Source organism: Nyctibius grandis, chromosome 32 (assembly GCF_013368605.1).
Source record: "Nyctibius grandis isolate bNycGra1 chromosome 32, bNycGra1.pri, whole genome shotgun sequence".
NCBI lineage: Eukaryota > Metazoa > Chordata > Aves > Nyctibiiformes > Nyctibiidae > Nyctibius > Nyctibius grandis.
In genome coordinates, this window is record NC_090689.1 from 46854 (window position 1) to 69441 (window position 22588).

A 22588-nucleotide genomic window follows, 5' to 3' on the forward strand; every position below is an offset into this window, starting at 1 on the left:
GAGGGCAGAATTAGGGGGTGTCGTGTGTATCCCCCCCCAGACACTGTTCTCACCTTCCCCCGCCCAGGGTAATAAAGCTGGTTCGTCACTACCTGGTGTCACACTTTGTGCCCCCCACCCCTGGGGCTGGTCTGCCCCCCGGGGGGGGCAATTGTCCCCGCTGGGGGCAATTGAATTCTTATTCCATTTTAATGGGAATTAAAATTCGATTAAAATGGGAGTTTTAATGGGAATTAAAATGTGATCAAAATGGGAATTTTACTCAGAATTAAAACACAATCAAAACGCAAATTTTAATTGGAATCAAAACGCGATAAAAACGGGAATTCTAATTGGAATTAAAATGTGATTAAAGTGGGTATTTGCCCACTCAGCATTTGCTCTCAGCTAAGAGCTGTGCTCCTGGTTTTGGAGGGTTTGCTTTTCTCCAAGGTCGCCCCAACCAGAAAATGCGGGCCAGTGTTTTTGGGCGATGGGACTTTTAGGTTTGGGTTTAGGCGCAGCGGTTGCTGATTTTTAAGCTCCATGGGGGCTTCTCGTTTCACGTGGACACGTACATAATTTTAGAGTGGGGTTTGATATTAAAAGGGTAGTATTTTGTTGTTGTTGTTCTGAATGCCCCTTTTTTATTTAGATAAACTAGGTAATTTGTAATATAAATGCTCCTCCCTCTCAAGCTTTTTGTGCAGTTTCGGCGGAAGATCTTCATTGTAATAGGTTATTTAGGCATGCGCACCGCATGCGCAGTGGCCGGCTCTTTGCCGCCCTGGGTGCCGGGAGTGGGCGTGGCCGTGCCCCTGCGGGGGCGGAGCAGAGGCGTGGTCTCCCGAGGAGCCGCGCCCCGAGGGGAGGGGCTGGGCGTGGTCTCCTGCGAAACCCCGCCCCGAGGGGGCCGGATGGGGGAGGCGTGGCCTCCAGCGGAGCCCCGCCCTGGGGCGTGGTTTCCTGCTCGACTCCGCCCCGAGGGGCAGGACATGGGCGGGGTCCCCTGGGGAGCCGCGCATGCGCGGTGGAGGGGCGCTCTGGCGGCGCCTTCTGCTGCCGCCCTGTGGTCAAATTTCGGTACTGCAGCCGCCGCTGTTTTACTTCCCCCCCCCTTCCGGTTTTTTTTTTTTTTTTTCTCCGCAGGTCCCGGCGCAGCGGGGACGGGGCGGCGGCTACCGGAGCGGACGCTCCCGGGCGGCGCGGCGCCGGTCCCGGCGGTAGGTCCCGGCGTGGCGCGGCTCCGGCTGCCAGGGCGGCGCGGCGCCGGTCCCGGCGCAACTTCCCGGAGCGGCGGGGGCGGCTCCCGGGGCGGCGCGGTGCCGGTCCCGGCGGCAGGTCCCGGCTCGGCGCGGCGGCGGTTCCCGCGCGGCTCCCGGCGGGGGGGGGGGGGGGCGTGTCGCGGCGCCGGGCGGGTCCCGGTGCCCGCACGGGGTGGTGGGGGGGAAAGGGCCCCGGCTGCTGCCGCCGGGGGGGTCCGTGGGGGCGGGCGGGTCTGCGCTCCCGGGGCGGCTGGGCCCGGCTCCCCGCGGGGGACTTTTGGGCCTCGGGGGGGTTCGGGGGGCGGGCGCGGCGGTGCAGGAGATGGCGGAGAAGTTTCTGGCGTGCAGATCCACCTTAGTTTCTGGGTTGCAGGTCTAACGCGTGCAGTCTACCTGTTTCATAGGTTTTTTTACTTTTTTTTTAATGTTAGTTTTTTAGATTTAGTTTTTTAGGGGCTTAGGGGTTTAGTTTTTTTAACTTTTGTTTCTTTTACATTTACTCTTTTTTACTTTTACTTTTTAAACTTCTGTTACTTTTACAATTAAATTTACTCTCTTGTTTATTAGTGGTGGCTGTATTAGTTGTGCCTTTATCAATTAGTTGTGCCTTTATCAATTAGTTGTGCTTTACTTTTTCTTTTACTGGTCTACCTCTTCCAGGTCCACCTTTGTTTCTGGCGTGCAAGTCTACGTTCCATGTGGCATGCAGGTCTACTGTGTGCAGTCTATCTGTTTTCTAATTTTTTTTACATTTTTTTTTAGCTTTTTAGTTTCTGTTAGCTTTTTAGTTTCTGTTAGCTTTTTAGTTTCTGTTAGCTTTTTAGTTTCTGTTAGCTTTTTAGTTTCTGTTAGCTTTTGTTAACTTTTTACATTTACTCTTTGTTTTTTACTTCTGCTTTGTTAACTTCTGTTGCTTTTACAATTACTTTTATTTTTTTATCGCTTAGTTGCAACTGCTTAGTTGCTGCTTATTAGTTTTTCTTTTTTTGCTTTTTCTTTACTTTTTCTTTTACTGGTCTACCTCTTCCAGGTGTACCTCTTCTGACTGGTTTGCTGCCTTCTGGCGTGCAGGTCTATGTTTGTTTCTGGCGTGCAGGTCTTTTTTACTTTTACTTTTATAACTCCATAATTTTTTTTATTTTTTAATTTTAGTATTTTAGCTTTTGGGTTTTAGTGTGTGTGTTAGGGTTTCTTTTAATATTTTTTACTTTTTTAACTTCTCTTACTTTTGCAATTAATTTTACTCTCTTGTTTATTAGTGGTGGCCTTAGTGGTGGTGGCCTTATTAGGGTTTTTTTTTTCCCTTATTCTTTTACTTTTCCTTTTACTGGTCTAGCTTAGTTTCTAGCGTGCAGGACTACCTTAGATTCTGGCATGCAAGTCTACTGTCCTTGTGGCGTGCGGGTCTACCTCTTATTTTATTCTACAGTTGTTTAGGTTTGGATGTTTAGGTTTGGATGTTTAGGTTTGGATGTTTAGGTTTGGATGTTTAGGTTTGGATGTTTAGGTTTGGATGTTTAGGTTTGGATGTTTAGGTTTGGATGTTTAGGTTTGGATGTTTAGGTTTGGATGTTTAGGTTTGGATGTTTAGGTTTGGATGTTTAGGTTTGGATGTTTAGGTTTGAATGTTTAGGTTTGGATGTTTAGGATTTCAGTTTTTTTTTTTTTTTACTTCTGTTAATTTTACAATTAGTTTTACTCTCTTGTTTAGTAGTGGTGGCTTTAGTAGTGGTGGCTTTAGTAGTGGTGGCTTTAGTAGTGGTGGCTTTAGTAGTGGTGGCTTTAGTAGTGGTGGCTTTAGTAGTGGTGGCTTTAGTAGTGGTGGCTTTAGTAGTTTTTCTTTTTTTTTGCTTTTTCTTTTTTCTTTTCCTGGTCTACCTCTTCCAGGTCCACCTTAGTTTCTGGCGTGCAGATCCACCTTAGTTTCTGGGTTGCAGGTCTAACGCGTGCAGTCTACCTGTTTCATAGTTTTTTTTACTTTTTTTTTAATGTTAGTTTTTTAGATTTTAGTTTTTTAGGGTTTTAGGGTTTTTAACTTTTGTTTCTTTTACATTTACTCTTTGTTTTTTACTTCTTTAAATTCTGTCACTTTTACCACTACATTTACTGTTGTGGCGTTATTAGCTGTGGCGTTATTAGCTGTACCTTTACTTTTTCTTTTACTGGTCTACCTCTTCCAGGTCCACCTTAGTTTCTGGCTTGTAGGTCTACCGCGTGCCGTCTAGCTCTTTCATGATTTTTTTAATCTTTTTTTCTTTTACGGTTTTAGTGTTTTAGTTTTCGTGGTTTTTAACTTTTGTTTCTTTTACACTTACTCTTTTTTACTTTTACTTTTATACATCTGTTACTTTTACAATTAAATTTACTCTCTTGTTTATTAGTGGTGGCTTTATTAGTGGTGGCTTTATTAGTGGTGGCTTTATTAGTGGTGGCTTTATTAGTGGTGGCTTTATTAGTGGTGGCTTTATTAGTGGTGGCTTTATTAGTGGTGGCTTTATTAGTGGTGGCTTTATTAGTGGTGGCTTTATTAGTGGTGGCTTTATTAGTGGTGGCTTTATTAGTGGTGGCTTTATTAGTGGTGGCTTTATTAGTGGTGGCTTTATTAGTGGTGGCTTTATTAGTGGTGGCTTTATTAGTGGTGGCTTTATTAGTGGTGGCTTTATTAGTGGTGGCTTTATTAGTGGTGGCTTTATTAGTGGTGGCTTTATTAGTGGTGGCTTTATTAGTGGTGGCTTTATTAGTTTTTCTTTTTTTGCTTCTTGTTTTTTCTTTTCCTGGTCTACCTCTTCCAGGTCCACCTTAGTTTCTGGCGTGCAGATCCACCTTAGTTTCTAGGTTGCAGGTCTCGCGCGTGCAGTCTACCTGTTCAGTAGGTTTTTTTACTTTAATGTTAATTTTTTAGATTTAGTTTTTTAGGGTTTTAGTTTTTTTAACTTTTGTTTCTTTTACATTTACACTTTGTTTTTTACTTTTTTAACTTCTGTCACTTTTACCACTACTTTTACTGTTGTGGCTTTATTAGTTGTGCCTTTATTAATTAGTTGTGCCTTTATTAGTCTCGGTACTGCAGCCGCCGCTTTTTTACCTTTTTTTTTTTTTTTTTCCCTCCGTGTTTTTTTTTTTTTTTCTCCGCGGGTCCCGGCGCGGCGGGGACGGGGCGGGTCCCGGCGCGGTTCCCGGCGGGGGGGCGGCTACCGGAGCGGAGGCTCCCGGGGCGGGGCGGCGCCGGTCCCGGCGGCAGGTCCCGGCGTGGCGCGGCTGCGGCTCCCGGGGCGGCGCGGCGCCGGCGCAGCTTCCCGGAGCGGCGGGGGCGGCTCCCGGGGCGGCGCGGTGCCGGTCCCGGCGGCAGGTCCCGGCTCGGCGCGGCGGCGGTTCCCGCGCGGCTCCCGGCGGGGGCGGGTCGCGGCGCCGCGCGGGGCGGGGGGGGCGCGTCCTGGCGCGGCTTCCGGCAAAGCGGCGGCTTCCGGCGCGGCTTCTGACGCGACTTCCGGCGCGGCTCCCTGCGCGGCGCGGCGCCGGTCCCGGTCCCGGCGGCAGGTCCTGGTGCGGCGCCGGTCCCGGCGGTAGGTCCCGGGGCGGCGCGGCGCCGGTCCCGGCGGTAGGTCCCGGGGCGGCGCGGCGCCGGTCCCGGCGGTAGGTCCCGGGGCGGCGCGGCGCCGGTCCCGGCGGCAGGTCCCGGCTCGGCGCGGCGGCGGTTCCCGCGAGGCTCCCGGCGGGGGCGGGTCGCGGCGCCGCGCGGGGCGGGGGGGGGCGCGTCCTGGCGCGGCTTCCGGCAAAGCGGCGGCTTCCGGCGCGGCTTCTGACGCGACTTCCGGCGCGGCTCCCTGCGCGGCGCGGCGCCGGTCCCGGTCCCGGCGGCAGGTCCTGGTGCGGCGCCGGTCCCGGCGGTAGGTCCCGGGGCGGCGCGGCGCCGGTCCCGGCGGTAGGTCCCGGGGCGGCGCGGCGCCGGTCCCGGCGGTAGGTCCCGGGGCGGCGCGGCGCCGGTCCCGGCGGCAGGTCCCGGGGCGGCGCGGCGCCGGTCCCGGCGGCAGGTCCCGGCTCGGCGCGGCGCCGGTCCCGGCGGCAGGTCCCGGCTCGGCGCGGCGGCCGTTCCCGCGCGGCTCCCGGCGGGGTGGGGGGTGCGGGTCGCGGCGCCGGGCGGGTCCCGGTGCCCGCACGGGGTGGTGGGGGGCAAAGGACCCCGGCTGCTGCCGCCGGGGGGGTCCGTGGGGGCGGGCGGGTCCGCGCTCCCGGGTCGGCTGGGCCCGGCTCCCCGCGGGGGACTTTTGGGCCTCGGGGGGGTTCGGGGGGCGGGCGCGGCGGTGCAGGAGATGGCGGAGCAGTAAAGCCTGCGAGAGCGCTAATAAAGCGGCGGCCGGGCTGCAGTGGTGCCGCCCCGCAGGGGCACGGGACCGGGCCCTGCGCGGTTCCCGAGCGCTCCCCAAAACTGCCCGTGGGGCCCTGGGGGCGCAGGGCTGCGGGGTGGCTGCAGCCCCCCCCCAGCCCTCGGCGTCGCACGTGGAGGCTGCAGGGGGGGTCAGAAAGCAGGCGGTGTGAGCTGCTTTGGGGCCCTAATAACGGAGGCCAGATGTTGTGTTCCTGGGCCTCGAGAACAGGCTCCCGCGGCCGCTTCGGGGGGCTTAGAAGCGGATGTGAGCGGTGCGTTTTTCAGGAGCTGAGAGAGGGGACTCGCTGGTGTGGTTTCGGGATCGGCAGCAGAGGCCGAGCGCTGCGTTTTTGGGGCTGGAGAGCAGGCTCGGCAGCTGTGTTTTTGGGCTCCGCCGTGGGCGCTCCGTGAGCTGGTTCGGGGGCCAAAAGCAGAAGGCAGATGGGCTGTTTGTGCGGGGTACGGGAGGGCGTCGGGGGGCCACGTGGGAAAGCGGCGGGTGGGCAGGGTGCGTGGACGTTGCCCGGAGGCGGGGGTCTGGTCACGTCGGAGCCCGAAGCTTGGGAGGCCGGCACGCAGCGGGCCGGCCGAGCTGAACGTCCGAGGTGGTCTCCGGGGGCCAGGGTGCTTTTCAGACCCTGTACACGCCCTCTTTGTGTCTCGCTCTTCTTTGTGCGCCACTTTAGAACGGATATTAACTAAACCATAATGCAAACTAATCCGTATTTATATGACGTACAGCTATGAGGTTTTATAGGAAAAGTGCCGATGTGACAGCGATTGCTTTCGGACCTTGCCGCAGCCGGGCTGAAGGAGAAGGAGCTGAAGCGAAGCGGGGCTTCAGTGCGGAGCTGGAGCTTCGATTAGCCGGAACCGGAGGGAGCAGGAGCCGGAACGAGATGGGGGGGCGTCCGCCGTCCGGAGCGTGCGTTAGCCAGAGGCCAAGTGAGCCGCAGCTGCGACGGGCGGGATCGTCTCTTGGCCGGAGTGTCCGTTGGCCGGACCGCGCTCCCGGCACGGCTGAAGAGTGGCCGGGCGCAGGCAGGGCGGTCCCCAGCGAGGAGCTGCGAGCAGCGGGGAGGTGAGTTGTCCTCCTGCCAGCGAGGAGCCCGGCCTCTTCCCTCGGGGACCGAATCCACGCCTCCGTCTGCGCGGAGGGTCTCTCGCGGTCCCCTTCCCGAGGGCAGAAGCGAGGCAGGGCTCCCCCGGCTGTGCCAGGGCAGCCCCGCTGCGAGGGGGCTCGGGCGAGGCGGCGGCGTCTCCCCGGTACCTGGCAAAGGGGAGAGAACCCGTCCGGTGGGAGCTCCCGGTGCACGGCCTGGCCCGGCACGGCCCCTCTGACAGAATCCTTCGCCGTTGGCCGGGTGTGACAAACACGTTCACTTTCTGCCTCCTTTTTGTAGGAGGGGGAGGGTTTTATTATTGTTTTTTCCGCACAGAAGCGGTTTCCAAGGACAGGCGGATAGGAGACAGCCTGGCTCTCTGCGTGAGGAAGGCTCCCTCCTAGTGTGATCCTCTGCAGATTCGGTCACCCGCGTGCACGGCAGGGTCTGCGTGCCTGACCAAAAGCACAGTACGGCCATGTAGCGTGGGCGTGTGTGAGGCTGTGTATCTGGGAAGCCTCGTGTTGTAAGAGCTGTATGACACCAATCTGTTCTCTTAGGTGCATAAGAGTCAAGTGACCGGAGCCAGAGAGGAGGAAGGGAGGCAGAGAGAAAGACGCATCCAACTGTCAGATTCTCCCAGCAGCTCCAAGGGCGGAAGCCGTGGTGAGTCCTGGACCCTTGGGGCCGTGTCGCCCCTCTTCTGCGTCGCGGTCCTTCCCTGCCCCACCTTCTCTTTCTCTCACAGCTGTAATTTTTTTCGCTTCCCTGCATCTCTTCCTCTCTCGTTCTCCAAGTCACTCTCTTTCTCTGTTGTTCTGCCTCTCTGCTTTCTTTTTCTATCTGCACTTCTGTCCTGTTCCCTGTCCCTCTTTTTTTCATCCTCTGTCCTGCAGCCCATCACTGTTTTTGTCTTTCTCCATCTATCTGTCTGTCTTCCTGTCCCATTTTTTTTAATTCCTCCCCATCTGCCCTTTAGCCCTTCACAGTTACTCCCCTGCCCCCTGTCTGGCTCCATGTCCCTATTTCTAATTTCCTCTGTCTCTGCCTTGTATTCTAGATACACTTTTCTTTCTTGTATTATCTTATTCCACGTTCCTGTCTCTATGTTTTAATTTCTTCCTTCTCTGTCCCATAGCCTGTTTTTGCCTTTATCGTTCTCTGTCTGGCTCCCTGGCCCTATTCTTTAATTCCTCTGTCTCTCCCCTTTAGCTCACTGAGGTTTTTTGGTATTTCTCAGTGTCTCTCTGTCCACCTCACTGTCCCCTCTTTTAATTTCTCCATCTCTGCCCTGTGGCCCATCAGAAATCTTTGCTTTTCTCCATCTCTCTCAGTCCGGTTCCCTCTCCCTCCCTCCTCTCTGGCCTGTAGCCCATCGCTGTTTCTTTTGCCCTCTGCCCCTCTCTCTGTCTCGGTAGCTCCCTTTCCCTGTTTTTTAATCCCTTCCTCTCTGCCCTGCAGGGAGGGGGAGGAGGTGCTCCAGGCACCAGAGCAGAGATTCCCCTGCAGCCCTGGTGACGCAGGTTGTCCCCCTGCAGCCCGTGGAGGTCCGCGGTGGAGCAGACGTGCACCTGCAGGCCACGGAGGACCCCTCGCTGGAGTAGGTGGGTGTGCCCGAAGGAAGCCGTGACCCCGTGGAGCGCCCGCGCTGGAGCAGGCTCCTGTCAGCAGCCGTGGCTCTGTGGAGAGGAGCCCATGCTGGAGCAGGTGTTACGGCAGGACCTGTGGCCCCATGGGAGGGACCCTACGCTGGAGCAGAAGAAGAGCGTGAGGAGGAATGAGTGGCAGAGACTGTGTGTGATGAACTGACCGCACCCCCTGATCCCTGTCCCCCTGTGTTGGTCAAGGGTAGGATGTAGAGAAGCTGGGAGTCAAGATGAGCCCAGGAAAAAAAAAGAGAGGGGTGGGAGGAAGGTGTTTTTTAGATTTGTTCTTATTTCTCGTTACCCTACTCTGATTTTGATTGACAATAAATTAAATGAATTTCCCCAAGTAGAGTGTGTTTTCCCGTGACGGAAGTTGGTGAGTGATCTCTTTGTCCTTATCTTGACCCACAAGCTTTTTTGTTGTATTTTCTCCCTGTCTTGTTGAGGAGGGCGAGCAACAGAGCGCCTCGGTGGGCACCCGGCGTTGGACGTTCGTATTTTGGAGCCTGGCTCTCGGCTCGTCTTTTTCTTGGACATAGCGTGAAACGTTTGGACATTTGGGTAGGTAAACAAGCCCGGAGCCCATTGTTGTTCGGGCTGTGAAAGGGCTGACATGGGACGATTGCAGGCAGGAGTAGCTTTCAGGGCCGCCACCTTTGTCGCGGGAGCAATCTGCGGTCGTTCGCATTTTTGGAACCGGGTTCCCGTCTCGTTTTTTTGTTGGACAGAGTGTGAAACATTTGGACATTTGGGTGTTCAGGTCTCCCTCCCTTCTGGTGTTCAGGTCTACCTTTCTTCCACGTGGCGTGCAGGTGTACTGCGTGCAGTCTTATCTCTTTTCTAATTTTTTTTACATTTTTTTGGCTTTAGTTTCTTAGCTTTAGTTTCTTAGCTTTAGTTTCTTAGCTTTAGTTTCTTAGCTTTAGTTTCTTAGCTTTAGTTTCTTAGCTTTAGTTTCTTAGCTTTTGTTACTTTTACATTTACTCTTTATTTTTTACTTCTGCTTTTTAAACATCTGTTGCTTTTACTATTACTTTTACGTTTTTATTGCTTAGTTGCCACTGCTTAGTTGCTGCTTATTAGTTTTTCTTTTTTTGCTTTTTCTTTACTTTTTCTTTTACTGGTCTGCCTCTTCCAGGTGTACCTCTTCTGACTGGTTTGCCGCCTTCTGGCGTGCAGGTCTACGTTCGTTTCTGGCGTGCAGGTCTTTTTTACTTTTACCTTTTTACTAAAGAAGTCTAAACGCACAGCATTTTATTTTTTTTACGGTGTCCTGGTTTTGTGCAGATAAAATTTATGGAATCACTTTTCTGTTCCATTTTGTTTCAGTTTGTGGCCAGCTGTGGGACAGGGATCAAGGCCATTAGCAGTTAAATCCAGGGCAGGTGCCCCAGGCTGGCCCACAGGTGTATTCTATAACATTAAGCTCAGGTTCGCTATAAAAGGGCAACTTGCTGGGGAGGAGTGGGCCTCTTTTTGCTCTGCTCCCTTCCCTCTTTCTACTTCTTCTCAACAATGGCTATCTCCAGAGGAACTTGCCATCGCTCTGTGGGCTAAGTATAGTTTTGTGTGTTTTGTATTAGCATCGATATCAGTTTTAAATTGTAACCCATGAGTCTCCCTCCTTTTCCTGAATCCCTTTCTCAGTCCGGGAAGGGCAATGGGGTGATAGAACAGCTGCTTACTGTTCAGGGTGGTGGTCGGTGTCCCGGGTATATGAGCCGCAGCCTCTCATCAGGGAGCTCATTTTTCTCCTGAGCTTTGATGATGTTAGTGCTCAGCTGCTCCTTCAGTCAATTTTAGCCTTTGAGCTGGTCAAGCTATTTGGGCAGATGTATTTTAACATTGAGAGAAGCAGCAGTGTGTCTGTGAGGTAAGAGCTTCAGGTGCAGGAGAGGTTAATTTTCTGCTTTTATTTGTTAAACTTTTGGTTTTAGTTAAACTTTTGGTTTTAGTTAAACTTTTGGTTTTAGTTAAACTTTTGGTTTTAGTTAAACTTTTGGTTTTAGTTAAACTTTTGGTTTTAGTTTAGTTTAACTAAATTTTTTCTTTAGTTTACAATTACTTTTTTTTTTTTTTTAGTTTTATTCTTTTTCTACCTTATAGTGTTCAGGTCTCCCTCCCTTCTGGCGTGCAGGTCTGCCTTTTTTTATGGAATGCAGGTCTCACTCCCTTGTGGCGTGCAGGTCTACTGGGTGCAGTCTATCTGTTTTCTAATTTTTTTTACATTTTCTTAGCTTTTTGGTTTCGTAGCTTTTTGGTTTCGTAGCTTTTTGGTTTCGTAGCTTTTTGGTTTCGTAGCTTTTTGGTTTCGTAGCTTTTTGGTTTCGTAGCTTTTTGGTTTCGTAGCTTTTTGGTTTCGTAGCTTTTTGGTTTCGTAGCTTTTTGGTTTCGTAGCTTTTTGGTTTCGTAGCTTTTTTTAACTTTTTACATTTACTCTTTATTTTTTATTTCTGCTTTTTTAAGTTCTGTTGCATTTCCAATTACTTTTACTTTTTTATTGCTTAGTTGCCACTGCTTCATTGCTGCTTATTAGTTTTTCTTTTTTTGCTTTTTCTTTACTTTTTCTTTTACTGGTCTACCTCTTCCAGGTGTTCCTCTTCTGACTGGTTTCCAGCCTTCTGGTGTGCAGGTCTACGTTCATTTCTGGTGTGCAGGTCTTTTTTACTTTTATAACTTCATAATTTTTAAATTTTTTTTTTTAATTTTAGTATTTTAGCTTTTGGTTTTTAGTGTGTCAGGGTTTTAGTGTGTGTGTTACAGTTTTTTAACTTGGGTTTCTTTAACATTTAATATTTGTTACTTTTTAAACTTCTGTTACTTTTACAATTAATTTTACTCTCTTGTTTATTAGTGGTGCCTTTATTAGTGGTGCCTTTATTAGTGGTGCTTTACTTTTTCTTTTACTGGTCTGCCTCTTCCAGGTCCACCTTAGTTTCTGGTGTGTAGGTCTACCGCGTGCTGTCTAGCAGTTTCATAATTTTTTTTTATCTGTTTTTGTTTTAGGGTTTTGGTGTTGTAGTTTTCGTGTTTTCTTAACTTTTGTTTCTGTTACATTTACTCTTTTTTAATTTTACTTTTTAAACTTCTGTTACTTTTACAATTAATTTTACTCTCTTGTTTATTATTGCCCCCCAGGGACATTAGCGGTGTCCCCGTGGGGGCGTGCCAGGGGCGGGATGTGGTGAGGGTCCCCCCCGAGGGGCTGGACGGGGGCGTGGTCTCATGCGGAACCCCTCCCCGAGGGGTGGGATAGGGGCGCGGTGTTTGGGCACGCTGGCAAAAATGGCGGCTTCCGGGCATGCGCAGTAGCTAAATGAAGTTCCTAAAATGGCCGACTGAAGGTCGGGCAACCTGGCAAAATGGCGGCTAGCGGGCATGCGCATTAGCCAAAATGAAGTTCCCAAAATGGCCGGGTGAAGGTCGGGCAACCTCGCGCGGCGGGGGCGGGTTGCGGCGTGGCGCCTGCGCGGGTGCACAAGAGCGGCGCGGGCGGTCGCGAGTTTCGTTACGGTGCGCTCGGCGTTGGCGGCGGCGGCGCCGCGCCGGAGCAGGTGAGGGGCCGTGGGCACGGAGGGTTTGGGAGGGGCCATTCTCCGGTCGGGGCGATCCCCCGGTGGGGTCCTAGCTCTGCGCTCACGGGGCTGGTGGGGGGGCGCGGAAGCAGCCCCGGGCTGAACGCTGTCCCGGGCTCGCCGCGGGGGTGTTGGGGCCGAGCCTGTGTCCCGGCGGGGGGGAGCAGGGGCAGCCCCGTCCGGCTCTCAGCTGCTCGGTATTGGGGCCGGGCAGGCTCTGCCGCTGCCGGCGCGGGGGGGCTCCGGCGGCGCCGGGCGGGTCCCGGTGCCCGCACGGGGCGGGGGAAAGGTCCGCGGCTGCTGCCGGGGGCGGGCGGGGCGGCTGGGCCCTGCTCCCCGCGGGGGCTTTTGGGCCTGGGGCGTTGGGGGTGTCAGCTCGCCGGTGTTGCTGCTGTTTGTCTTTGGTGTCCCGTTATGGTTGAGAGCTCTGAATTGTATTTTTTTTCAGTTTCTGACACATTTTTTTCCCTAAGGAGATGCTGCATTTATAAGTTGTTTTTTTTTTTGCAGATGCATTGGTCAATATAATAGATTTATGATTAATAAAATGACAAAAATGATACTAGTCTTACACATCTGGACTCTTTATGAATATGTGTTCCTCACATGCAAGTGTCATCGGGACACACGTGGTCTGCACTTCATGCTCTGACAAGACAATATGCTGAGGTGGGGATCAGCTCCAACAGGAAAAAAAAAAGGTACAAGGTTATGGGGGTTTTTTTTTTGTTCTTTTTGGGGGTGTACTGTTTTTGTGGGGATAAACTCTATATAATCACTTTTGTGTTCCAATTTGTTTCAGTATGTGGCCAGCTGTGGCATGGTGATTAATGCCATTAGCAGTTAAATCCAGGGCAGCTGCCCCAGGCTGGACCACAGGTGTATTGTATAATGTTAATGGCAGGTTCAGTATATAAGGGAAAGATTGCTGCGGATGGGGTGGATCTGTGCTCTCTTCGCTTCTCCCCTCCTTCCTCCCTCTTTTTCCTCCACCTTTCTTCTCCATGGTTGTGATCCCAGGAGGAAATTGCCATCACTCTGTGGGCTAAGTATAATTAAGACCAGGTTGCTATTGAGGAGGAGGTGTTGTGGAAGAGGTTGGTTTTGACCACTGTGATGCTCACAGCTGGTGCTTGTGTATTTTCTTGTTTTGCAGATGACGAAGAGGAACCTGGCAACAGCAGAAGCACCCGGCAGTTAGCTGCTGTGGGGTTTGTTTTTTTTGAGGATGCATTGAGACTTCCTCTCCTCTGAAAGGTAAGTTGAGGGAGCAGTGCTAGGGAGGGGACAAGGTCGGGAATTGCAGGGAGGGATTTTGAAGTTAGCGTAGGGGAGAAGGCTGTCCAGGAACAGTCCCTTTGTCCAGGCTCAGGGAGCAGGTTACTTTTCAGAGCAATGATAGGGTGTGCCAGGCAGGGCAGTTCCAGCCTTTGTCTGTGCGTCGTGTAGTTTGCGTAGTCTGTCTTCTATGTCTTAAGACACGCATCAGGTCTCGATGTTCTCGTAGCTCTTTGCGCTAAAAGAGCACACCGCGCGCCTCGGCCGCCATCCATAGCGTCCCGAATGCACGTACTCGTCGGCGTAGCACCGATCGGGCTCTTTCTTCTTGTTTAACCTTAAAGAACGGATCGATCTTGCATTTCCTAAGTTTCCAGGCAGTCCTCTTTTGCAGCAACATTCCTGGGTGCGCGAGCAGTTCTGGTCTCCAGACGTCCATTCTGGACAGATTGGGATTTCTTTCCCGCATCCTTACGTGGTTAGGTCTCTGTCACGGTTTAAAGCTGGGCCAGCTATTAACCAGGTGGCAGATGCTCTCTGTTAACCCTCTCCCCCCCCCACCAAGGGAAAGGGAAAGGGAAAAGGGAGAGAGACTTATGGGTTGGAAAGTTAAAACAGTTTTAATAAACTATAATAATGAAAAAGAATATAATAACAATAATAATAGAAATAACCAAATATATACAAATATGTACAAAACCTACATATAAAACCTGCTGAATTCTGAAAATGAACCGTTGGAGCCTGAAACAGAGGCTTTGGAAACTAAAAATATAGATTTGGACACTCTAAAAAAAGAGAATTTGCAAATTACAGCTGAGCCTTTGGACCCTAAAAATGAGGCTCTGGATCCTGAAAGAAGGGTTTCTAAACTAATAACACACCTTTGGATCATGAAAACAAGGTTTGGAGCTTCGAGGTTTTGGAACCTATTTTAGGGCCAAAGATTCATTTCTGGGGTCCATAGAGAAACCAATAGGTTCCCTTTGTTTTCAGGGTCCAAAGCATTCTTTGTAGCTTGTAGCCCATCATTTCTAGTGCTCAGAGCTTCATTTCTAGGGCCAATGTCTAATTTTTAGGGTCCAAACCTGTCTTTTATCCCTAGCCTTTTTTTAGGGCCCACTGTTTCATTATTATGGCCTAAACCCTCACTTTTATGGCACCAAGTATCTCTACAGGGTCCAAAGCTACATTGTACTTAGAGTGTCCAAAGCCTCAGTTTTCCTTTCCAAAGTTTCAGTTTTGGCTTCCAAAGCCTCATTTGGGGCTCCAAAGCCTCGTTTTTAGGGTCCAAAGGCTCAGGTATAGTTTGCAAAGTCTCCTTTATAGAGTCCAAGCCCATATTTGTAGTTTCCAAAGCCTCATTTTCATGGTCAAAGCAGCATTTTTAGTATCCAACCAGTCAATTTTAGGGTTCAGACTTCATCTTACACGTCCAAACCCTTATTTTTGTGGTCCAAACCCTTCTTTTAGGGCCCAAAGCCTCATTTTTAGCTTCCAAGGGTTCATTTTCAGCTACCAAGGCCTCATTTTGAGAAACTAGTCTGCAATTTGGAGAACTCAAAGTCTATTTTGAGTTCGTAAATCCTCATTTTTAGGACCAAAAAGCCTCATTTAGGGTCCAGATTCCTTATTTAGATTCCAAACGTGCATATGTTTAACTCCAGAGCCTCATTTTGAGCCTCCAAAGCCCCATTTTTAGGGTGCAAAGCCTTAGTTTTGGGTACCAAAGCATCATTTCAGGGCACAAAACCTCATTTCAGGGTTCAAAACATCATCTGCATTTCCAAAGCCCTTTTCTCTTATGGCCAAACGTTCCTTCTGTGGTTTCCATCTCTCATTTATAGGGTCCAAAACCCTCTTTTGCAGTTCTAAGCCTCAAGGGTAGTGCCCAAAGCCCTATATTTGGGACCAAAGCTTCATTTCTAGGGTCCATAGAGGAAAAAATTGGTTCCCATCCTTTTCAGGGACCAAAGCGTTGCTTTTAGCACCTAGTCCATCCTTTTAAGTGCCCAGAGCCCAGTTTCGAGGGCTGAAGTTCCAGCAGACATCCGCTAAGGTGAAGTACCCCACGAGAAGAAGGGCTGGCGATCGTGAGACTTCTCCCAGCTGCTTCTAGGATATTTCATCTGCCTCTTCATCCTGGTTGGGTGGTCTATAACAGACTCCCACCGTGCTATCTGCCTTGTTGGCCCTTCCCCCTGATTCGTACCCATCAACACTTCACCCTTTCATCATCGTCGTCAAGCTCTAGACAGTCAAAACACTCCTCAGTGCAGTCCCAGTCTCCCTCCCCTCTGGGACGCCCGCCCTCCCGAGGTGACCTGTGGGGGTGGGCTGTGATGTCACAGAGGCCCACTGTGACACACCGTGATGTGCTGTGCTGTGCAGCAGGCACCACTCTGGCAGTGCCACTAACAACAGTGGCAGCAGCCACAGCATCAGCAGCAGCAGCAGCATGGTGCAGTTACAGGGGGCCATGGCACCTGCCCGCCTCCTTATCTTCCTCCTCCTGGTAGCCCTGCAAGCCCGGGGTGGCCAGGCTGCTGTGTGGCCACCACGGAGATTAGGTAGGTGGGTGGGCAAGGGTTGGCACCCAGCCCTGGGCAGTCTGGTGGGATGCCCACTGCACCTCGGGGTGGCAGTATGGCTGGGGTCATGGTGGGGCAGGTCTGGGAGAGCAGTGGGACCAGGCTGGGCCAGGTGAGCAGTGGCCAGCTGTGTGGGCAAGTGCGAGGCAGACACCCCGCAGTGAGGTGACAGGCAGTAGAACCGTGGCCAGCAGGAGTGCTTCTCCCCCAGGCTGCTCACAGCCGTGCCCAGGGCTCCCCAGCTGGGTCCTGGCTTTCAGCCTTGGGGATGTCCTTCCTTGGGAGATGTCTGCTCAGGAAGACAGGAGCATTCCTGCTCTAGCCCTGCACTGCTGTCCTTGGGCACTCCCAGCTCCCCAGCACACAGCCCCAGCCCACAGCCCGGGGGAACAGACAGGGCAACGCTGGTGCAGCCTCTGACTGGCCAGCAGGCTTCTCTCTGTGACAAGTGCTTTCCTGTGGGCTTCTTTTGGGCACAGTAGAGATCTCCCAGTAAGGAATCCCCAAGAGGCCCTATGGTTGTCCATCTGGTCCTTGAGGGCTGTTGCACATGGCCTGGAAACGGTATTTTGGGAGCTTCCAGGTGCCAGCCAACAGGTCACGCGCGCCCCTCTGCAGCTTTGGAAACCTCCACCCACATCTGGGTCCCACGTCATTACCTGACCCCCCCTCCAGTCACTGCAGGTCACTGAGAAAGACAGAGATCACAACAACTAACGGACACGTGCTTGATTACAGCTCTGTCTATGGGCTATGGCCTCCCGACTTCTCGGCCTGATCTTGTCCAGGAGCCTCAGGACGACCCCACAGGTATGTCACTGGAGTGAATCAGCACTGAGGTTTTAATATTCTGTTCCTATGCAATTGGACTTAATATTTGCGTGGCCAATGCTCAGACATTCAGAAGAGCAGAGAGGGAATGAGTGGGGCTGAGTGATGTGCCCTGGGGGGCTCTGCCTTGCAAAGCTGTCCTTGCCAGCCTCTTCCCCACCCTGTGCTGCTTCCAGAGCCTGCTGCCAAGTCAGTGGGCTTGTTGGGGTGGAGTTTAGAGCTGGTGTGAGCTCCAGGGAGTCCTTTATTGCAGCAGCTCAATGCATGCTTTGCTTTGGATCATCATGGTCCAGGCACCCAGTAACTGTCTGCATGATGCTCCTGAGTGGGAGGGAGAGACAAGTGCCCTGCAGCAATCCGGCCTTGGAACGGCATTCCCTGCCGTTCAGATCTGAAGAAGTACATTGGGCCATTTCACGGGAGCTGCTCTGTTCTGCTTGTTCACAGACGTGGCTGTAGGCGATGGATACCTAACATCCTGGCTGGGTTCCAGGGCTGACACGCTGGGATATCACATGGGTACGTCATGGCATTGTACTTCCTTTAAGGGCTGCCAGCTCAAAGCCCAGGCGTGAGGGAGGCATCTCTTGCGGCTGTGAGAATATAGACGTGCAACACGTGTGCCATGTCATGACGTGATCCCCTCACATGTTCTGCTGTTCCGTTATGACGGTGTCTATAACAACGTGTGATGAGAACTTCTCATTGCTGTTTGGTTGCAGATGTGGCTCCGGCTCCAGGTCCTCAGATGGACCCTGCGCAGCTGCGCATCTGGCATCGCATGGGTGAGTAGTCAGTCTGAACTCACTTCACACACTAAGCACTCGTTTTCAGTATTATCTTAGTGAGAAATTTAACTTGATACTTTCTGTTAAGGTCGTCAAAGAGCAAAGTATAAAGACAAACTAGAGAAATCTTGGCAGCGGTCATCAGAAGTCCTAAAGGAGCTCCTGAAACTGTTGGACCAAGCAGCACATGGTGGGTATATAACCCTCTTAACCAGAAGACTTGGGAAGCTGAGGTTTTAGATACATGTATGATCAAGCCGTAGCCTACAGAGCAGAAAGGGTTCGATCAGAGCCTCGCTGCACCGACACTCGACTTCACACCTTGCAGGTGCTGGTGAGCCACAGAGATGGTCCAGAGTCTCTGCTGCCAGTTGTGGTTCGAGCTGAGTCCCAGGGACAGCTGCTGCCCCACTTACACCGTTACTGGCCAGAGCTCTGCTGGGCAGGTGTTGGTATCCAGCTGGCAGGAACTGGCGGTGCTCACACCGTGCTGCCAGTCGCCAGAGGGGAGAGTGCCCTTGGGTGGCGGAGAGGATGCGCAGGCAGCTGGGGGTCACTGAGACCGGCAGACTTTGCCTGGGCTGCAAGCATGCCCTGGCCATGATCGAAGCCGCCCCAGCTTCACAGCCTGGTCCAGGCCTGTTGTTCTCCTTGATGGTTGAGGCCTCTCGGTGACACGTCAGGGTCAGGGACAGGTGAAAGCTAGACATCCAGCTGGAGGACGGACACCTCACTTGAAGACAGCTAAAATGAAGGGCTGTGAATTCAGCCTCGGGTGGTTTAGCTGTCTGTTCCTAGTTGTGTTTTAGATAACTCGGTTGTGGTTTTCATCTTGGTTTGGAGGGTCTGTGGGCTTTTTGCTGCCACTTGTGAAAGTGCCCAGAATACGGCTGCAAGAGCTTGGGGTTCAGTCCCTGGTGTGTGTCTGTTACCCTTACTGCGTGACGGAGTTGGCCCGATGGGACGTGCTTTTTGGAAGGGCTCTTTCCCCAGATGAACTGGCCACAGCATCTCCCTGTCCTCTCTGAGGAAGTAATTTACCGTCATCTTGCAGTTGGCCAAAAATGCTCTAAGTGCCAACGAGAAGATGACATGCAATCTCCTAGTCTCTCAGCAGGTCACGTTTTGCTGTCTCCTGGTAAACTGGGAAGTGTCCAGCTCTTAAATTCTTCTCCATGAAAGGCACATTGTTTGGACTAGTGACGAGGTGCACCCACAAATGACCACGTTTAGTTTCTAAGTGTTACTGATGTATTTTGCCTCCTGAAGATATTGCGTTCCTGATGCAGAGCAGTTACTTCTACTTAAAGCGATCCACTTTTCTTTCTAAAGGGACAGACCCTGAGACTGTGGAGAAGGAGGCGCTTGAGGAAGGGGACAGTCACGCAGTGCCAGTCCCGCTTGAGGAAGGGGACAGTCACGCAGTGCCAGTCCCTGATGAAGAAAGAGGCTCAAATCAATCCCCAGGCGTGCCAGGTAATTGCTGACCCTCGGTCATCCAGTGTCATAAAATCACTGTGTGTCTGCAGGCTCTTCCCCTGGTGCCCACTACTGCTCAGCCTGTCAGCAGACAAACGATTCATGCAGAGCAAGTGTTCTAGAAGAAACCAGGAACGGTTTGCTTGGCAGTGAGGTGGAGCAAACCCATGACCCTGGGAAAACTGGATTGTGGCCATCCCAGAGTGTGAACAAAGCTGAGAGGAGAAGGAGAGGCTCCAGAGTGCATTGATTTACGGTGGCTTTGGGAGGTTCCTTTGTTTCTACTGAAACCAAGGCAACGTTGCAGCCCCAGGATGGTCACTGGTTCAGAGATGCCTCCAAAGGGAGAAAGAACATTTCCTGCCAATGTCAGAGCTCCTGTCCGATTACCAGTAGTGCGCAGGACACACTAACCTACAGAATTCAACCTCCAGGTGTCGATGGCAATTGGAAGTCAAATGCTGTGGACCTTAAGGATTCCCAGAAGTACCTCATAGGAGTCATCGTGGCAGTCTCGGGCTTCGTGGTGCTCATGATTGTGTTGTGTTTTGCGATCTGTGTGTGCAGGAAGAGAAAACAGTGAGTTGTTAGGAGTTTTTTTTGCCTAACTTCTCTATTAGATGGCTGCTCTTATCTGTGAAGCATTTAGAGGTCGGGTATTCTGGAGTGCCGAGTTAGTTACTGGCCAGACTCTACTTAGATTTCTGCTGGGAGATGTTTGAACTGGCCTCTCAATTCATGGGCACTCTTTTGCAGAGAGCTGAGGCTGTCCCCTTGCCTGGTCAGAGATGGGCAGGGGAGCCGAGTGCTGGTCTCTGCCGGGCAGCTGAGAACGCAGAACAGGAGGCTCTTCTGGCCCTGCAGTGCCGTACCCAGCTTTGGTCCCCTCGGTCTGCCGGGCTCAGGTCTCCTTCCCGGCACGTGCAGGGCCGAGAGGAGACGAGCCATGGGCAGGCGAGCAGAGGGGTGTGGGGGAGCCCCGTTTTCTGCGCAGAGTGCTCCATGCCCACAGCTCCCACGTGGAGTCGGGTTCCCGCACCCCACTGTGCACCCAGGGCTGCCCTGCACCCTCGCACCCTGGCGTCACCGCAGCTGTGGTGGGGCTTCAGCAGCCTCCTCTCTCCACAGGTGCCCCTCCGTGGAAGACGGGCCCGACACCAGCAGCCGTCCTCCGCGCCCCAGCACCCTGGAGAGCCAGGTCCAATCTCAGCCACCAGGACCTGAGCCTGGAGAACCAGGCTGCCAGCCAGGGAGCACCGGGGGACCAGCCACTGGGGACCAGCCCCCACCAGCCCAGACAGCCGCCCAGCCCGCCCGCCACCACCCCAGTTCCCACGGCTGGGTGTCAGCAGACAGGGAGCCTGGCATGGGACCCGCTGACCGTAAAAATGAGGGTTTGGACCAAGAAAAGGAGGCTTCCAGCTCTAGAGTCAAAGCTTTGGAGACTAAAAATGAAGCTTTGAGACCTAAAAGAGGCATTTTGGACATGAAAATAAGGTTTTGGACAGTCCAGAGGCGGCATGGAACTAAAAAATGACTTGCTGGATATAAAAGTGCTGCTTTGGAGCCTGAAAAGGAGGCTTTGGAAACCAAAATTGTGGTTTGGGACTCTAAATAGGAGAACTTGCAAAATACAACTGAGCTTTGGACCATCAAAATGAGGTTTTGGACATTAAACTAATGAGCCTTTGGACTCTATGAATGAGGAGTTTGGACCCAAAACTGTGGGATTGGACTGGGCTGCTGGTGGCCCTGACCTTGAAGGAATTTAGCAAGAAAACAGGACGTGAGAAAAACAAGATACGGAGTGACATTCCAGCTGCCAACTATGGACTCGTGGCCAGTGTGTGATGGCCAATCAGCGGTTGTGGTCGGGCGCGTGAATAGTGAGTGCAACTAATCATAAAGCTAGCCAGCTAGAGGAGGGAAGGTATAAAAAATGGAGTAAAATAAACACAGGCAGCTCTTTTGCTTTTGCTCTTGCTTTGCTGCCTGCTTGAAACTATCATTCTGTCTCCTGTTTTTATTTGACCGCTGTGACAAATATAACAACACTAAATGACGAGTTTGGACCCTAAAATGAGGCTTTGGGACTTAAAAATGAGGATTTGTAAAGTCAAAAAGGGGCTTTGGGTCCACATAATTGTGGACTAGATCCTAAAAATGAGGTTTGGTAGCTAAAAATGAGCCATTGGAACCCATTAGTATGGCTTTGTCTCTAAAAATCAGGCTTTGGGACTTCAAAATCAGACTGTAGGCCTTAAAGATGATGCTCTGGGGCCTTAAAAATGAGTGTTTGGACCTTAAAAGGGCCTCCCCTGTCCCTGCTCGCACGGGCTCTTCTGAGCTCAGAAGAGAGGGAGCATCCCCTGGGCACCATCCCCTGTGCGGGCAGTTCGGCCCCAGGACAGGAGAGAGCCTGAGGTCCGCATCTGGGCTGCCCCCTCCCCACACCCTGCCCTGTTCTGCAAGGGCTGGGCAACAGGATGGTGCATGGGGCTGTGCAAGGGCTGGGGATGGTGCACGGGGCTGTGCAAGAGCTGGGCATGGGACGGTGCATGGGCTGCATCTCACAGCACCCACACTTGCCCCAGCGCCTCCTCGGCACCGCACGGCCACCCCCGGGCACTGGCTGCTCTCTGACCCACGGGCTGAGTTACCGGCCACGTTGGTTGCAGCAGGGGCTTCGTTAGAAATGTTTAATGTTACAGGCGAGTTAATAAAAGTCTTTGCTTCTCCCCTGCTCTGCTGCAGCAAATGGTGATAAACGGTTTCCATATGGTCCCCATAAGGGCAGCAAGTGCCACACGCCTCTCCCCTCTGCCCTAGCCATAAGCAAATAAATTAAAGCAATTACTGCTGCAGCTCGTCTGGCTGTTAATGAGCCATGAGGAACTGCTGAGAGCTCCCGACATGGCCCGAAAGCTGGAAAAGTCAGTGTTGCTCTTAAATACAGCACTGCGAAGGCTTCCAGGTGCTAGAGCCCTCCAGGGCCATGGACCGGCAGCTGGAAGGGGAGTGGAGTGCTCCGGGGAAGGGGAGTGGGGTGCTCTGGGGAAGGGGAGCGGGGTGCTTTGGGATGGGAGAGCCACAGAGAGGTGGCTGTGCAGAATAGATGCTCCCAGGCCGTGCTGGACATGTTCCCTTCCCAGCGTTGCCCCTAGCCTGGAGAGCCCCCGGGGCCCTCGGTGGGAGCCAGCTGAACCCCTCAGCTTCAGGGACGTGAAGCCATGCGAGCTGGGGTGCAGGGCTGGGGTGCAAGGCGGCTGTGCACGGGCTGGGGTGCACGGCCAGGGGTGCAGGCGACAGCGCATGGTCAGGGATGCACAGCCAGGGGTGTGTGGTCAAGGGTGCAGGACAAGGGGTGCAGGGCCAGGGGAACAGGGCAACGATGCAGCTTAGGGTGAAGGGCAGGGATGCAGGCAGGGGTGCAAGGGCAGGGGCGCAGGTAGAGATTCACGTTGGGGTGCAGGGCCGGGGTGCAAGTGATATAGTATGGTTATACCTGCTAGTTGCTTAAAGATGTACGTGGGATATAGTCTGTTAGGATGATGCAGTGAAACTCATATGTGTGGTAGAACATTTACTTAGTGCACCTCTACTTAATGATTGTTTCCAAGTACAGGCAGGATACATTCTGTCAGGAGATAACCAGCTCGTCTTGAAGAAAGAAGACATCTAGGCAAG

General features: G+C 52.4%; 1 protein-coding gene across 16 annotated transcripts; it reads left to right on the top strand.

Moving 5' to 3' along the window:
* Positions 1–1127: 1127 nt before the first annotated feature.
* Positions 1128–22588, top strand: LOC137675214 (uncharacterized). Of its 16 annotated transcripts, none has more exons than XM_068421217.1 (14): positions 1128–1202; positions 6352–6691; positions 7050–7183; positions 7274–7379; positions 8175–8735; positions 12548–12635; positions 13091–13191; positions 16542–16613; positions 17082–17153; positions 17357–17419; positions 17511–17612; positions 18755–18898; positions 19336–19480; positions 20030–20909. In XM_068421217.1, the coding sequence occupies exons 8-14, from the start codon at positions 16550–16552 to the stop codon at positions 20436–20438; spliced, it is 999 nt and encodes a 332-aa protein (XP_068277318.1). In that variant the 5' UTR covers positions 1128–1202; positions 6352–6691; positions 7050–7183; positions 7274–7379; positions 8175–8735; positions 12548–12635; positions 13091–13191; positions 16542–16549; the 3' UTR covers positions 20439–20909. The 16 variants fall into 16 exon arrangements, 15 of the variants coding, with proteins under 15 accessions (XP_068277318.1, XP_068277320.1, XP_068277321.1 ...); XM_068421219.1 differs by lacking the exon at positions 1128–1202 and adding an exon at positions 4531–4593; XM_068421220.1 differs by lacking the exon at positions 1128–1202 and adding an exon at positions 5072–5131.